Raw genomic sequence first — 17,510 nt, 5'->3', positions numbered from 1 at the left:
CCGAGACCGGACGTGACGCAGGGCGGGTGGGCTGAGCTACGCAGGCCGGAAGCCCAGCAGGCGGTGAAGATGGCGGAGAACAGCGGTCGCGGCGGCAAGAACAGCGGGAGCGGCGCGGGGAAGGGGACGGTGTCAGCAGAGCAGGTGGGGAGCAGGGAACGCGAAGGAGGACAACCCGGCTGGGTCCGGAGTCGATGTGAGAACAGGGGGGAAGCCTGCGCCTGGTGCAGACCTTTACTCCAGTCCCACATTTGCGTGGCCACCCAGAGAGGGGAGGGTCCTTGGAGCAGCTAGCCGAGCCCCCGGGGAGAGAGTAGGCGGATTGGTAGGTGAAAGCCACGCCCCCTCGGGGTGTTGAGTGAGCCTGGGGGAGAGAAAAGCTCTGAGAAGCAGGGTCTGGGAGGATGCGCAAGTCTGAGGAAAGATGGGTGGTCACTTTCCCTATTTTCCTCCGCACCTTCAAACAGGGTATGGCTGGGCAAGGCAGCTCCTAACGAATCCCAGGGGATTAGTCAACGGCTGGGAGTGTAGTCTGTTACTGGACCCTGAAACCACGTTGAAAATCGTCGTCGCTCTGCAGAGACACGTGACTCACATACTCGAACAGTCTAGTGTTTCATACTGTTTTGATTCGGGAGTCATTACTAGATTGAATTTTTTTTATAGACCAGAAATCCTTTACTAAAAATCCGAGCATGCATTTCCCCTAGTGCCTAGCACCGGGAAACGTTTGATAAATTAATCAGAAAAGCCCCTTGTGGCTTGGGAACCATGGTTTGCTAATAGTGGGGCTAGTGTTTACTAGGGGTGGGAAGAAATCTGCGTAATAGGAAAACGTAGTCAAAACAACAGCTTTTTAAATTATAGTTTTATTTATCAGTTATTTGTTGAACAGTTACTATAGGCAGAGGTATTTCCATAAAGGTCTTTAAAACTGACCCCTACAGTCAAAGAGCTTATAGTCTGGTGGGAAAAATATGACATACAAAATGCTAATGTGAGGCAGAAGTATATCTAAGAGAAATATAAAGTGCTGTGGAATTTTGGGGAGGGAAGTAGAGATAGTTTCTGACTTAGTGGGAAAAAGGCAAGGGAGAAGGAACTTAATACTTTTTGAGGGTCTGCCATGTGTCAGACATTCTGCTGGTTACAGGGAAAAAGATAAATGAAATAGACCTTGTTTTCAAGTTAACACACAGACTCATTTGAGAAAAGACAAACCAAACAGTAAGTTTTTTCTTTTATTGAATTTTACTTTATTTATTTTTTATACAGCAGGTTCTTATTAGTTATCTGTTTTATACATATTAGTGTATATATGTCAATCCCAATCTCCCAATTCATCCCACCACCACCCCTCCCCTGCCACTTTCCCCCTTTGGTGTCCATACGTTTGTTTCTCTACATCTGTGTCTCTGTTTCTGCCCTGCAAACCGGTTCATCTGTACCATTTTTCTAGGTTCCACATATATGCATTAATATACGATATTTGTTTTTCTCTTTCTGACTTACTTCACTCTGTATGACAGTTTCTAGATCCATCCACATCTCTACAAATGACCCAATTTCGTTTCTTTTTATGGCTAAGTAATATTCCATTGTATATATGTACCACATCTTCTTTATCCATTCATCTGTCGATGGGCATTTAGGTTGCTTCCATGACCTGGCTATTGTAAATAGTGCTGTAATGAACATTGGGGTGCATGTGTCTTTTTGAATTATGGTTTTCTCAGGGTATATGCCCAGCAGTGGGATTGCTGGGTGGTATGGTAGTTCTATTTTTAGTTTTTTAAGGAACCTCCATACTGTTCTCCATAGTGGCTGTATCAGTTTACATTCCCACCAACAGTGCAAGAGGGTTCTCTTTTCTCCACATCCTCTCCAGCATTTGTTGTTTGTAGATTTTCTGATGGTGCCCCTTATAACTGGTGTGAGGTGATACCTCATTGTAGTTTTGATTTGCATTTCTCTAATAATTAGTGTTGTTGAGCAGCTTTTCATGTGCTTCTTGGCCATCTGTATATCTTCTTTGGAGAAATGTCTATTTAGGTCTTATGCCCATTTTTTGATTGGGTTGCCAAACAGTTAAGTTTTACAAGTTTTATAATGTTCCTCACAGGCCTTCTTAATGGCAGCTAGAGGAGGGACCTCTAACTAAGCAGGAGATTATGAGATTGGGGGGTGGGTGGGAAAGGGAAGTGTGGTATAGTGGGGTGACTAAGAGTGTAAGGAGTGCACTGGGTTCAGATAGATCTGTGTTTGAATCACATTTCTACCTTTTACTACCTATATATGACCTCCCATGAGTTACTTCTTTTGGTCTTCTCCTTCTGTGGAAACGTAATGGTGCTTACCTCACTGTATTTCAATTATTAGGCTAGACAACGCATACAAAGTGTTTTGCACAGTGATTGGAATATACTACGTGCTTAATAAGTGTTAATTACTTTGTAAAAAAGATAATCCTTCAGCTCAATTCTAAAGGATGAGAGAAGTTAGTCAAGCAAAGAAGGAAATGGAGGATTTTCTAGATAGAGGGAATAATGTGTTTAAAAACACTGTGGCATGAAACTGCCTGACATGTTTGGGATGCAGGTGGACTTAAAGTTTGGGATGGACTGCAAGACTTGAAAGTGGAGAAAAAGAGATAAAAGAGGAATCTAGGCTGTCCCTCAGGTTTCTGTTTTTGATGGTGCCACAGGGAATGTAGGAAGATGGACAGGTTTGGGGAGAAAATGAGTTTGAATTTGGGTTTCTTGTGGGATATCAAGGTAGAGACCTTTAGTAGGTGGTTTGATTTATAATCTTGAGTTACAGAAAGAAATCTGAGTTGGAGATACAGATTAGAGAATTATAAGTTTATGGATGGTAGACAAAGCCATGGCTGTGGATGAAATCACCTACAGTTTGTACAGAAAGTGAAAAAAGAAGTAGAACAGGAGTGAAACCAATAGTTAAGGGGTGGTAGAGAAAAAGAAGCCCTCAAAAGAGACTGAAGAATTGTGGTAATTGAGTTCTGAGGCTTTCCTTGCTTAACATTCTCTGGCCTTTGTTTGTGTTCTAGAGAGAACACTGGGTAAAAAATATTATATTTATCACTGCTGCAAATTTGAGCCATATAGAGAAGATGGAGGCAAGTGGCACATTGTGCTAGGCACTTTACTTGTTTTATCTTCTGTCACTTAATTACTGCCATTTGAAGTAGCAGTATTGTCCTCAAGATGTTTGAGTTTCAGAGGCTTTAGCTAACTTACCCAGAGTCAGTAACTGGGAGAGCAGAGCTTTTAATTGAGGGACTTGAGCATCAGACAGACCTATTTTTTATACCATAATCCTATTAGAGATATTTGAGCTGAGCCTGAAGGATTGGATAAATTTGAACAGGTGGCAGTAGAAATAGAATATAGGGAATAGGGTAAGAAGAGATCTGAGGAAAGCATAGATTGACATTAAGTGCAGTGACTAGTTTAGCTAAATCATGAGTTATAAGTTAGAAAGATGTAGTCCTTAAAGCAAGCTGAGTCTACATGGCAACGAATTCAGGACTTTTTAATGTAAGCAGTGAGGGAGTCATAGAAGGATATATGTTATACTATTGATTTTTTTTTCTTATTACATAAAATTATACACATTCATTTTAGAAAATGTAGAAAACACAAGAAGAAGTACAAAATAAGAAATAAATTACCCATGAGCCTACTTTACCCATGATCCTACTATCCAGAGGTAACTATTCTTACCATTTTGAAATACATCCTTTGAGAGGTTTCCCCCCTCCTTTATGTTTTTGTATATGTGTGTGTAGATGGAAAGGGAGGGCATGTATATTTTACATATTTAATTTTATAAAATTAGTATTATACACTATTTGCTGTTTCGTAATCTGCTTTTTTCTCTTAAAAAAAAGATTTATTTATTATTTATTTATTTAATTTATTTTAGGCTGCATCGGGTCTTAGTTGCGGCATGCGGGCTCTTTGTTGCGGCACGCGGGCTTCTCTCTAGTTGTGGCATGTGGGTTTTCTCTTCTCTAGTTGTGGCATGCAGCCTCCAGGGCGTGTGGGCTGTGTAGTTTGCCGCACATGGGCTCTAGCTGAAGCGCGTGAGCTCAGTAGTTGTGGTGCGCAGGCTTAGTTACCCCTTGGCATGTGGGATTTTAGTTTCCCTGACCAGGGATTGAACCCTCCGGCCCCTGCATTGTAAGGCGGATTCTTTACCACTGGACCACCAGGAAAGTCCCCGTAATCTGCTTTTTAAGCCTAATAATATATCACGAATATTTTTCTATATCACCCAAGTGCTAAAAGAATTAAATTAGCAACAGTGTATAGGATGGATTTGGAGAGTCCAAAAATGGGGAGATAATTTAGAAGACTGTTGCAGTAGTTCAGACAAGAGGTAATGAAGGCCTCAACTAGGGTGATGTCAGTAAGCATAAGAAAAATTGCTGAGGTAGAGGCAATAAATTTGACAGTTGATGGGATAAGGGTGTGTCCAAAGATGAAACTAGGGTTTCCTACCAGGCTAGAGTCATGTTACTAGCAGAAATAGGAGACAAGAAGAATAGCAGTTTAAAATGGAGTAAAAGAAAATTCAGCTTTGAATGACCCGAGTTTAAGGTATCCATAGGACATTTAGGTGGAGATGTTTTATAATAATAGCAGGCACTATTTATTGACAATCTGTTATATGCTGGATATTGTCCTAAGTCCTTGATGTAATTAATGAATCCTCTCAACATCCTATGAGGCAGATATCTCCATTTTTTTGGTGAAAAAACTTAGATTCAAAAAAGAAGTAACAACAACAAAAAAGTAACTTGGGAATTCCCTGGCGGTCCAGTGGTTAGAACTCGGTGCTTTCACTGCCATGGTCCAGGTTCAGTCCCTGGTTGGGGAACTAAGATCCTGCAAGCCTCATGGCCTGGCCAAAAAAATCAATAAATAAAGTGAATTGGGAGGTGAGGAAGTGGAGGCAGTGCATGTAGACTAGTCCTAAAATATTTGATGACGAGAAGGGATGAGAATCATCATTTGACGATGGTCAAATCATCATTTGATAAGGTCGAAGAAATTTTTAGAGTTGAGTATGTTTGTCAGAAAAGGGGGCACTGAAAAGAAGATATTTAGTGCAGCAATAGCCCAGAAAATGCTTTTCCAGATGCATCCAGTCATAATTCTCTACCTCTTTTATTCTTCCATTGAACCCAATAAGAGTAAATATCATGTAGATAAGAAGACCAAAGGACCTTTTGGGGATAAATGTAATGATTGTAGATTTTCCCCAAAGTTATCAAAATTATATGGTATCAATTAAACAAAACAGAAAGAAAAGAAAATCAAAATAAATCAAGTGGAAATAGTTTGACTTTTTTTTTTTTACAGTTGTGTGTGTGAACTTTTTTCTTTTTAACTTGTTTATCTTATTTATTTTATTTTTGGCTGCACTGGGTCTTCGCTGCTGCACACGGGCTTTCTCTAGTTGCAGTGAGAGGGGGCTACTCTTCGTTGCAGTGCCCAGGCTTCTCGTTGCGGTGGCTTCTCTTGTTGCAGAGCACAGAATCCAGGTGCACAGGCTTCAGTAGTTGTGGCTTGCGGGTTCTAGAGTGCAGGCTCAGTAGTTGTGGCACACGGGCTTAGTTGCTCCGCGGCATGTGGGATCTTCCCGGACCATGGATCGAAACCGCGTCCCTTGCATTGGCAGGCAGATTCTTAACCACTGTGCCACCAGGGAAGCCCTGTTTGTTTTAGAATTAAATGAAATAAAGAGTCTAGCACAGGACTTCCCTGGTGGCGCAGGAAGGAAGACCTAAGGCAGCGAAAAAAAAAAAAAGTCTAGCACAGTACCTGCCACATAGTAGGGCTCCTTTACTTTGCAAACTGTGGAAGGAAGGCAGGTTATTGTAGGACTATGAAAGATATAGATATTTTAAAAGAGGTTGTATTTGCATATTTTAAATTTCCAAAGAAAACAATAAAGATTAAAAGGCAGGCTGCATGGTGGAAAATAAGGAACACAATACATGAAAATAGAAAAAGTTTTCTGTCAAAAAATGTAAGGAATTGCTATACGCTTACATGTGAGCCCATAGAAGGAGTTAACATGGGAGTTAGGGATGGCAAGAAATGCTTCCTAGAAGAATCTAAGTTGAAACCTGAAGAAAGAGTTAGAGTTAGGGGGGTGGCTCAGTGGTTGAGAATCCGCCTGCCAATGCAGGGGACACACGTTCCATCCCTGGTCCGGGAAGATCCCACAGGCTGCAGAGCAACTAAGCCCGTGAGGCACAACTACTGAGCCCGCGCGCCACAACTAAAGCCCATGCACCTAGAGCCCGTGCTGCACAACAAGAGAAGCCACCACAATGAGAAGCCCGTGCATCACAACGAAGAGTAGCCCCTGCTCGCTGCAACTAGAGAAAAGCCCTCACGCAGCAAGGAAGACCCAACACAGCCAAAAAAAGCCTAACACTTTAAAAAAAAAAGTTAAAAAAAAAAAAGAATTAAGAGTTAGGCAGAGAAAAATGCATTGAGAGAGGTTTGGGTAAGTGTGCCAGGTAAGGTGTGGATTCTATGCAAATGCCTGAAGGCAAATGAATAGGGGAACTACAAGTGGTTCTACTGGGCAATAGTGCTGACTGTAAGAGGTGGGAGAAGGACTGGTTGGGAGAGGTCAGGAAGGACCATGTCTTATAGGACTTCTTTCTGCTGTCTTCAGGAGTCTGGATTTTATCCCATGAGCAGTGGGAACCATTGAAGGTTTAGGCATAGGAATAATATGGTTAGATTTAAATTTAAGGTTACTTGTGCTGAAGTGTGGGGAATGGATTGAAGGGGGCCGGCCGATCTGGAGGCAGGTGTGGAACTCAGCTAGGAAGTTCCAGTAGTACAGGTGAGAGATGATAGTGGATGGATTTGAGGTATTTAGTATTAACAGATAGATATGATTTAGAGATTAATTGGGTGTGGATAGTGAGTTGAGGATGATTCCAAGGTTTCTGGAATTAAGATCTCTTCCTGCTCTAAAAATTATTAAATTAACAAAGATAATATAAGCTACCATTAGGTACAATCATGACATTGCTGGTAGCACTGTAAAGTCATCTGGTCATCTTGGAGAACTTTATAGCAACATGCAGTAGAAACTATAATAATGTTAATACCCTTTTGACTCATTAATCTTACTTTGGAGAATATGATTCAAGAGAAATGGCTGTAAAATTTTTCTACTATTTGTCCAGATACTTAATGCTATTTATTACAGAAAAATTGGAAATAACCTAAATGTCCCAACAAGAGAAGAATAGCTTTAAAAAATATATAAATAGGGTGTAAATGCTATATAGCCCTTAAAAATTAGAAAACCATGTTCTGTGGGTGAACAGATAAAATGTCACACACACACACAGGAGAATATTATTAACCTGTAAAAAAGGAGGAAATTCTGCTATTTGTGACAAAATGGAGGAACCCTGAGGGCATTAGGTTAAGTGAAAATAAGTCAATGAAAGACAAATACTGTATGATCTCACTTATACGTGGAATAAAAAACCAAAAACTGAACTCATAGAAACAGAGTAGATTGGTGGTTGCTTGGAGGGGGAGGTGGGGGAATGATTAGAGGGGGTCAAAGGGTACAAACTTGGAGTTATAAGATGAACAAATTCTGGGGATCTAATGTATAGCATGGTGACTATGGTTAGCAATACCGTACTGTATACTTGAAAGTTGCTATGAGAATAGATCTTTTTTTTTTTTAATTTATTTATTTTATTTTTGGCTGCATTGGTTCCTCATTGCTGCGCGGGCTTTCTCTGGTTGCGGCGAGCAGGGGCTACTCTTCGTTGCAGTGCGTGGGCTTCTCATTGCGGTGGCTTCTCTTTTGCGGAGCATGGGCTCTAGGCGCGCGGGCTTCAGTAGTTGTGGCACTCGGGCTCAGTAGTTGTGCCTCACGGACTCTAGAGCGCAGGCTCAGTAGTTGTGGCACAAGGGCTTAGTTGCTCCGTGGCATGTGGGATCTTCCCGGACCAGGGCTCGAACCCGTGTCTCCTGCATTGGCAGGCGGATTCTTACCCACTGTGCCACCAGGGAAGCCCCGAGAATAGATCTTAAAAGTTCTCATCACAAACAGGAACTGTGAGGTGATGGATGTATTAACTAACATTATTGTGGCAATCATTTCCATATATATATAAAATCATAATGTTGTATATCTTAAACTTATACAATGCTATATGTCAATTATATCTTTTTTAATATAAATTCATTTATTTATTTATTTTTGGCTGCATTGGGTCTTCATTGCTGCATGCAGGCTTTCTCTAGTTGCGGCGAGCGGGGTCTACTCTTCGTTTTGGTGCGCGGGCTTCTCATTGCAGTGGCCTCTTGTTGCAGAGCACAGGCTCTAGGCGTAGCTTCAGTAGTTGTGGCACGTGGGCTCAGTAGTTGTGGCTCGCGGGCTCTAGAGCGCAGGCTCAGCAGTTGTGGTACATGGACTTAGTTGCTCCATGGCATGTGGGATCTTCCCGGACCAGGGCCTGAACCCGTGTCCCTTGCATTGGCAGGCGGATTCTTAACCACTGTGCCACCAGGGAAGCCCTGCATTGGGTTTTGTTGCTGCGTGCAGGCTTTCTCTAGTTGCGGCGAGGGGGGGCTACTCTTTGTTGTGGTGCGCGGGCTTCTCATTGCGGTGGCTTCTCTTGTTGCGGAGCATGGGCTCTAGGCACGTGGGCTTCAGTAGTTGTGGCACTCGGGCTCAGTAGTTGTGGCTCACAGGCTCTAGAGTGCAGGATCAGTAGTTGCGGCACACGGGCTTAGTTGCTCTGCGGCATGTGGGATCTTCCCAGAACAGGGCTTGAACCCGTGTCCCCTGCATTGGCAAGTGGATTCTTTTTTTTTTTTAACATCTTTATTGGAGTATAATTGCTTTATGTTGTTGTGTTAGTTTCTGCTGTATAACAAAGTGAATCAGCTATACATATACGTATATCCCCATATCCCCTCCCTCTTGTGTCTCCCTCCCATCCTCCCTATCCCACCCCTCTAGGTGGTCACAAAGCACAGAGCTGATCTCCCTGTGCTATGCGGCTGCTTCCCACTAGCTATCTATTTTACATTTGGTAGTGTATATATGTCGGTGCTACTCTCTCACTTCGTCCCAGCTTCCCCTTCCCCCTCCCCCTCCCCCTCCCCATGTCCTCAAGTCCATTCTCTATGTCTGGCAGGCGGATTCTTAACCACTGGGAACAACAACAAAAAAAAGATGATCGTGTCTTGTGTAAAGTTATTTGTACATGCCAAATATGAGAATGTAAAGAGCTCTGTATAGTTGTAAGGCTTGAAATTACTTTAGAATAGGAAAAATAGGGAATTCCCTGGTGGTCCAGTGGTTAGGACTCCACGCTTCCACTGCAGGGGTCACGGGTTCCATCCCTGGTCAGGGAAACTAAGATCCCACATGCTGTGCCGCACTGCCAAAAGAAAAAAAAGGAAAAATAGTTGGTATTTTAATTGGATTCTTTTTCAGCAGGGATGTTTATATGTTAGATGATTTAATAGGGTTGAGAGAGTCAGCAGTGACCTGGCCATCCCTACTCATGCCAGACTGCTTTAGGAGAACACGAAATAAGGGAAAGGGAAGGTAAATTAGGTCAAGCCATAGGGGAGAAAACCACTAGTAAGTTGTATTTTAGGAGGAAGAATGTGGGAATAGAGCATAGCCTCTCTGTCTTCATTACCTGGCAGACCCCAGAGATGGCAGGTTAATATCAGCTTATTTTGCGTTTAACTAAAAGTTAGTTGTCAACTGCTAAGAGATTTCATTTCCTTCAAGTGCATCAGTGGCTGAAATTTTCCATAACGACTGTGGATAACTCATACACTTAGATATATTTACTTTAGTTTGGTGTTGTAATAAACTCTATAACTGGACCAAGAGGAAATAGGGGTTGTTAATTAGCAAAAGTATTTGAAGAAAAGTTGTAATTAAAATCTTTTTGCCTATAGTTGTGTTAAATTGGTGGTTGAAAAGTAGATTCCTACTAATTACTAAGGAAAATAAGTTCAGGCCTCAGAAATTGTAGACATTTAAGCTGAGTTCATTAATGTGTGTTAAATATGACATACTTGCAGAAGAGTGGATGTCATTTGGGTGCTAGGAGAACATCTAGAATCTAGTTTAGTTGTGGAATTTTCTTAGATGAAAGTATTTTGATCTGTAACACTGACAGTGGAGAAAATGCTAATTATAAATGGAATAGTTTTGATATAGGCAATGAAGGTGAAGGAGAAACAGCTTGTAGATGAGTGAGATTTCCAAGGCGTTTGCTGAAATGAGTGGATGAAGCAGATTGAGATGAAAGGATGATGGATGGGAGAAGGAAACAAGTTGCTGGAATGACAAGTTCCTAGTCAAATTTATTCCGTCATTTATTGGGCAGTAGAAGGGCTGTAGGGGTGGTACAGGACAGTCATTTGGAGTATATTAGCTGTATATGAATCTTGCAGAGAGAAAGAGCTAGAGATAAGGGATCCTAGTAAAGATGAGGTGGTTGGTTAGTCAGTGATGGCAATGAGACTAGAGATGACGTAAATGAGAGTGAGAGATTTGGCAGTGGTTTGAATGAATGGGCTCACTGCTCTCAGTGGACCAGGAGGGTCCAAGGGACACTTTGGGTTTGGAGAGAAGGTCATAATAGTAATTAATGCACTTCACTGCTTACAAAGCCGTTTCACATTAATTCATTCACGTGATACAACAGCCCTATGAAGTAGGTATCATCTGCCTTTTACAGGTGAGAAAACTAAGGCTCAGAGAGATTAACCCAGTGGTTCTCAGTTCTGGCTGCACATCAGAATTTCATGGGAGATCTTTTCTTAAATACTGAGGCCTGGGCCTCACTCCCAGTGATTGTGTAATTGTTCTGAGGCTCCACTATTTACGTTTTAAAAATGGTCCCCTGATGATTCTAATGTGTAGCCAGGGTTGAATGAACAGGGCTAAAAGTCTGTCAGAGTTCATAAAACCAATATGTGGCAGAGACAAAACTTGAAACCTGGTCTTTTGTCTTTCATCTGATATTTCTTTCCAGATACAGTCATCAGAGCCCTATACTAGAAGTGATGCTGGTGGTGGTATTAGTACCCTGTCTGATTTTCACACTGTTTTAATTCTCTGCTCAGTTTCTGGGGAACAAGAAGCTGGTGGTAATCACTTCTCTGGGCCTTTATGTGTGTTATTATGCTTCTTTTGTACCATTACCCACACCACCCCCACCCCCAGTTTCTCATCCTTCAGGCTTCAGTTAAGGCATTATCTCTCAGGAAGCCTGTATCAGTTAGGGTTTAGAGGCTACATATACAGGCTTTGGGCAACTTATTTATTATTTTTTTAAAAGTGTTTTAGAAGGATGGTGGTAGGTCACAGAATTGAACACAGTGAAAAGGAACATTAAACAACTAGGCCACACAGAGTTCGATAACTAGGGCAGCTTTGGGGATTTCAGGAATAGGAATGGAGGATCATCTTTATAGGACAACTATAGGTGTCTTAGCTCCAGCTGCCTTCTGTACCTGTTTGTCTCTACCCAAAGTTCAATTCCTATAGTATAGAATATAGGTCACTGCCCATGTGGTCAAAGAGCAAGGGTCCTGTGATTAGGAGCCTCACAAGAACCCCAGTGAATTAGGAGGGGCACTTGCCTAATGGGAGGGATGCTGGGCAGACCCAAACAAGAGTTACTCGTTACATGGGACTTCCCTGGTGGCGCAGTGGTTAAGAATCCGCCTGCCAATGCAAGGGACACGGGTTCAGGCCCTGGTCTGGGAAGATCCCACATGCCGCGGAGCAACTAAGCCCGTGCACCACAACTACTGAGCCTACGCTCTAGAGCCTGCGAGCCACAACTACTGAGCCCACGTGCCACAACTACTGAAGCCTGCGCGCCTAGAGCCCGTGCTCCACAACAAGAGAAGCCACCGCAATGAGAAGCCCACGCACCGCAATGAAGAGTAGCCCCCGCTCTCCTCAACTAGAGAAAGCCCGTGTGCAGCAACAAAGAGCCAGCACAGCCAAAAATAAATAAATAAATAAAATTAAAAAAAAAAAAAAGTTACTCGTTACAAAGCCTTTCCTGACAGCCCTCTTTACCTGCGAGTTTAAGCTCCACTGTAGGTGCTCCAGTAGCTCTCCACCCCCATTCCTATGTAACAAATGCCTAATCCTCACCAAGCGAAGCTGCAAGATGGCCTAGCAAATATCTCACACCTAGTAGGCACTCAGTGTTGGGTGAATGGAATTCCAGACAGACTTAATTTAGAAACTGCGAACTGTGTTCTACTCCTTTTCCAAGATAGGTGTCTACTACCGCATCTTTGTAAAGCCTGCTATCCTGTGTTGACCCTCTGCCATTTCCACTGTCCCCTCTCTCACCTTTATCTCTTTCTCACCTTCTTAGGTAATTGCTGGCTTCAACCGCCTTCGGCAGGAACAGCGGGGCCTGGCATCCAAAGCAGCTGAGCTGGAGATGGAGTTGAATGAGCACAGGTGAGGAAGCCGGGAGACGCAAACAAAAGCAGAGTTGGATGGGCCACTTTTTTTGGGGGGGTGGGTAATGGGCCATTTTGTAAGAGGGTTGCAGCAGAGTGGGACTGAATTCTCAGATCCTGCCTTGTCCTCCTACCTCAGCCTAGTGATCGATACTCTGAAGGAGGTAGATGAAACCCGCAAGTGCTACCGCATGGTTGGAGGGGTACTGGTGGAGCGGACTGTCAAAGAGGTGCTGCCTGCCTTGGAGAACAACAAGGAGCAGGTGAGCAAGAATCCCTGTGTAGATGCTCTGGGCAACCAAGGAGTAAGGAAAGGGAGGCCAGGGCTTTAGGGAATGTGGGGGAGGAAAGTGTGGGTAGGAACTCGTGTTGAAGGCAGCATAAATAGCCTATTAGCCTATGCTCTTTAGCTATGCTACGTCTAACTCCTTAGACAAAGGAGTTGCTGACTCTGCCTATTTTCTGGCTGAATTGGGGGAGGGGAGGTGGTTAGAGTGGAGTTTCTCACAGTGTAGTCCATGGCTACGTGCATCCAAATCACCTGGAGAACTAATTTAAAATGCAGCTTCCCAGACCCTGTCCTGTACCCACTGATTGAGAACCTTTGGGGATGGGAGCCGTGAAGTGGCATTTTAAAAATAAGCAGCCCAGGTGATTCTTATGTATACTACAGTTTATAAACCTTGTTTTTAAGAAAGGAATACTTTTTGTGTCTGGGCTCTACTATTAATACTTGGTTAAAGTTGAGGTTAGAGGTATCATCACTCCTTCACTTCCCCCAACCATAGTCCGTAACAGATGGGGGAAGGGAGTCCTGAAATCCTTACATAATCCCTGTCGTTTGCCCTCTAGATACAGAAGATCATTGAGACACTGACACAGCAGCTTCAGGCAAAGGGAAAAGAACTAAATGAATTCCGGGAAAAGCACAACATTCGTCTCATGGGGGAAGATGAGAAGCCAGCAGCCAAGGAAAACTCAGAAGGGGCTGGGGCTAAGTCCAGCTCAGCTGGAGTGTTGGTCTCCTAGAGACCAAGGCCTTTGCATTTTTTTCTACCCTGATTCCCACTTCTTCTAATTTCTCTTTATTGTTATTATTTTCTCTGCTATTGTAATATTTTTTTTTTGTTAATTAAATGTTTTGTTCAGAATGCTTAGCTCTAGCCTGAAGCTTTCACCCAGTATTAAGGGTAGAATTTGCATGGGGCATGGGCAAGCATATGATTTGTGGTTTTGGGTCCATCTGGTTAATGGCTCACAATATCAAACTAGGTCCCATATTTTATCCTTTACCTTGCAAATAAAGATGCATCTCCTTATTTACTTCCCTCCCCGCCAAAAGATTCAGAAACAAATGTTAACTCTCAGGTTGAAATTTAATCAGCATTTGAAATGAGGCAGACAGCTCTGGTGATAACGCTTTATGAGTCTGCAACAAAACAGAGGCTTGGTGGTGTATCTTGGCACTATTCTTTAGATAAAGAGGTCCAGAATGCAAACCTGTGGACTAGCTGTCCTGCCATCCTCACCAAAACCCCCAACCAGGTAGAGCTGATCATTCCAAAGGCAGGTCCGATGGCCAACGCGTTTTAGCCCATGGTCTGCACAGGGGAAGTGGAACCACAGAGAAGGAGACTTTCCTGTTGGGTAAGGGCAGAGAGTGGTTATTGAGGCAGTAGCACTTTGGCTCCCATGGGGCTCTTAACAAGACCAAAGTCTTGCTCATTATTTTTCTCCTCACTGGATTTGTGGGCCTCTTCAAAATTTAACATTCTGTGTATTCCTTTAATTTGTCGACTAAATCTTCCTCCTCCCTACCCCATTACTCCATCCTCTTTCTTTCTGTAGTCTTCAGGTTCTCCTATCTTCCCACCTTTTCCCCTTCTCAACCATTAAGCCCCTTCTCACGGGTATCATAGATGTAGAGGTCATTGCAGATGGTGTCTCGGGCTTTAGTCAGAGTTTCTCCACCAAACAGCACAGCAAAGGGCCCAACCACAGAACATGAGTGATGCCGGAGTCCTCGAGGCCCCTGCCGGGACCCCTGCCCACTGCTCACGAGCCTTGCAAGCTGTTCCATCAAACGGGGGGCAACAGGTGGTTCCTCCTTGGTGGAGAGAGAAGGGACTGTCTGGAGGGATTTGGGCATCCCAATTTTAGCCCCCTTCCACCCTTAGCAAGATGTGAGTAGATAATACCTTAATCTTCCCATGACTCCAATGCCCAGCTACTTCTGGTTCAGCTGAGTCGCAGCCCCCGAAGAGCAATAGCTGGTGACCTGGGTGGGGCCCAGGACTTTGGAGCAGAGCAGCGCAGTGACCTGAACGTGAGACTGTGTGGTAGCCTTCTTCCTTATAGCTGTGAAATTCAGGCCTGAGTTGTGTTTTCTGGAAAATGTTAAGTGCTGTAACTGCCTTTTCCCCAACCCCCTTGCCAAGGATAGAAAGGAGACATGGGACAGTGCCATATGTAGTTCGGTTGAGAGGGAGGGTAATATTGATAAGAGAGTTCAGCTATCTTAGACATGGAAGATCCCCGGGGAAGGAGGGTTCTAGGGTGAGGATATTAGATAAATTGCCTGCGAAGCTGTTTTTCCAGAGTGTAAGTGAGGGAGCATGAAAGGTTTTGGGCAAGGGGTGTCATACCAATAGGTGCGGGCGCCAGGGTCCAGCCTTAACGTGTAGATGCTTCCATAACGACGCTGAGTGCGAGTCCCGCCCTCCCTGCCTGCCACCCGCAGCTCTCGGTCGGAGAGGTGGGTACAGGTGTGACTACTGAGGCCGGCAGGGGGGCAGCTGCCGGGGGCGGCGGTCCACGCCTCCCACACACCGCGTTCGGTGTCCAGGGCGCTTACTGTGGCCAGGCGGCGCGACCCATCCCAGCCGCCCACCACACAGAGCCAGCGCCCGCCCACCAGCGCCGCGTCGTGGTGGCTGCGCCTCGGGCCGCCCCGGGCTCCCACCCGCACGGCCTGGCCTCCAGCCGGATCGAAGACCACCATATCACTGCTCGGCTCTCTCGCTCCTCCGGCTAGGAGACCCCCCACCAGATAGAACCGTCCCCGCAGTTCGGTGCATGAATGGAAGGCCCGCGCCAGCAGCGGGTCCCGCGCCACCGGCCGCCAAGTCCAGCCTGAGCCCCCTGTCCCACCCAATGCCCCGGCCATGGGCCCGGGGAGGGGCGGGCTGCGGGGCCGGCGGCCCGGAGCACCCCTACCTGGGGGCGCAGGCTTCCCCGGAACCGCCCCTACACCCCTACCGGAAGCCCGTCCGGGTCCCCACCTCAAGCCACCTGCTTCTCTCCGCCGTCGCCCAGCAACCACTGCAGCGGCTGCAGCACGACCGCTGCAAACTGAAGGTCGCAAAGCACCGGTTACCGTGGAGACAGGAGACCTGGGTGGCCACCATGGATTAGACAGTGTTGTCACCATGGCGACAAGAGCTGTGCGAGGTCAATAAAAATCTTGAAAGTCTGTTAAATTCGGAAAGTCCGAGGACAGCCAGTTCCTCAGAAGGACCCATGTTATCCAAGATGTGAATTCGCTTGGGACTATGACGTTTCAGGTGCAGGCGTTGCTCTGCAGGGGTTGAGGAGGAACCATGTCCTTTTTGGCTTTGGCGTTTTGGGCGTTTTTCTGATTCGTTCTGACCTCCCCAGGGATAAGCTAGGAAAGGGAGACAAAAGTCAGAGGGGAGGCAGTGAAAGTGGATTAAGCACTGACCTGGGAGTCAGGAGACTTGAGTTCTGGTCCCAACTGTACCCTGACTCTCAAAGTGATTATTTTCCTCTAGGCCTCTTCCTTCTCATTTATAAAATGTGCTGTTGGCTTATCCCTTAGGTGTCTTCCAGACCGAAGACCGTGGTAAAGTCTTGAAGGTCTTGATTGACTGGGTGGGACAGCCCTTTCCTCTCTGGCCACTAGAGGGTAGTAGAACCCAGTCTCTCAGGGCACATTGTAGAGTGAGAGTGTGTGTGTGTGTGTGTGTGTGTGTGTGTGAGAGAGAGAGAGAGAGAGAGAGAGAGAGAGGAGAGAGAGAGAGGGAGAGAGAGAAAGATTGATTGGGTTGAGGGTGACGGAAGATACCTTAGGCATACTTGAACCTGGGAGAACTTTTCACTATTGAGTCCTAGAAAAAGTAACTCCTTATTTCCTCTTGTCTCATAAGCTCATACAGCAGGAGGAAATTGAGGTACCGTGGCATCTGGAACTCAGAATTAAGGTCAGGGAGTTTCTCCTGATAAGATCCAGGGCAGAAGCTGCCTAGTCTTAGAAGCTGGATGGGGGTGAAGCAGGCGAGGAGTGAGAAAAACAAACTCCTGCCCCTCCCTGGTATCTTCCATTTATTCAAGCCAGGTCCTTGAGCTTCTTCTTAACTCTATCCCTCCAACACCCAGTGAAGAATGAAGAGGCCCAGATCCAAGCTGACTAGTTTTAGCTACTGGTGAAAATGCAGACAGATTTCTACTCCCAGCATAACTGGGGTGGGACAGAAACAGGACTTGTGTCCTCCAGGGCTGGTCTGTAAATGAGAGTGATGACTGCTTACTTTTGCCTTTGGTTTCTATTCATCAACTTGATCCCCATCAGGCCCAAGAAATTGAGGCCATAGAGAGTGGCTAGAGCTGCAGTGAGGCTGGACATGTAATTCAGGGCAGGGCTCTTCCCATTCCAGATCCTAACTCTTGGTCCTTAGAGAAAATAGCATGAGGAGGGTATGGGCAGGAAGGCACATTTAGAGAGACTGGTAGGTACCAAGACCTGTTCCCCACCTATACCTTAAAGCCGAGACCCAGTAGTAGCTTTGAAAGTCTCTGCCCACCCAACTATAGCTTTCCCTGATTTTGACAAAGAGGATCCACAGTTTTCCAGACCATGGTAAAAAAAAATCACTAACTTCTAACATCCTTGGCTGAAATCTGAAAGCCAGCCTTTTCCCTAAATCTTCTGACTGGCTAACCTCCCAA

General features: G+C 44.9%; 2 protein-coding genes across 2 annotated transcripts; one reads left to right on the top strand and one right to left on the bottom strand.

The window, feature by feature from the left end:
• The first annotated feature begins 27 nt into the window (after positions 1-27).
• On the top strand, positions 28-13,702 carry PFDN2 (prefoldin subunit 2). Its single transcript, XM_036861601.1, has 4 exons — positions 28-144; positions 12,455-12,543; positions 12,685-12,808; positions 13,398-13,702. Exons 1-4 carry the CDS (start codon positions 70-72, stop codon positions 13,572-13,574), a joined length of 465 nt encoding a protein of 154 aa, XP_036717496.1. The 5' UTR covers positions 28-69; the 3' UTR covers positions 13,575-13,702.
• Positions 13,703-13,902: 200 nt separating this feature from the next.
• KLHDC9 (kelch domain containing 9) lies at positions 13,903-15,847 on the bottom strand. Its single transcript, XM_036861438.1, has 4 exons — positions 15,191-15,847; positions 14,744-14,903; positions 14,454-14,652; positions 13,903-14,185 (listed from the first exon to the last, which is right to left on the bottom strand). Exons 1-4 carry the CDS (start codon positions 15,709-15,711, stop codon positions 14,019-14,021), a joined length of 1,047 nt encoding a protein of 348 aa, XP_036717333.1. The 5' UTR covers positions 15,712-15,847; the 3' UTR covers positions 13,903-14,018.
• Positions 15,848-17,510: the final 1,663 nt, after the last annotated feature.

This window comes from Balaenoptera musculus, chromosome 1 (genome assembly GCF_009873245.2).
Source record: "Balaenoptera musculus isolate JJ_BM4_2016_0621 chromosome 1, mBalMus1.pri.v3, whole genome shotgun sequence".
NCBI classification, from domain to species: domain Eukaryota; kingdom Metazoa; phylum Chordata; class Mammalia; order Artiodactyla; family Balaenopteridae; genus Balaenoptera; species Balaenoptera musculus.
Note: the sequence above shows the minus strand (reverse complement) of the source record. Positions and strands in the feature narration are given on the sequence as shown.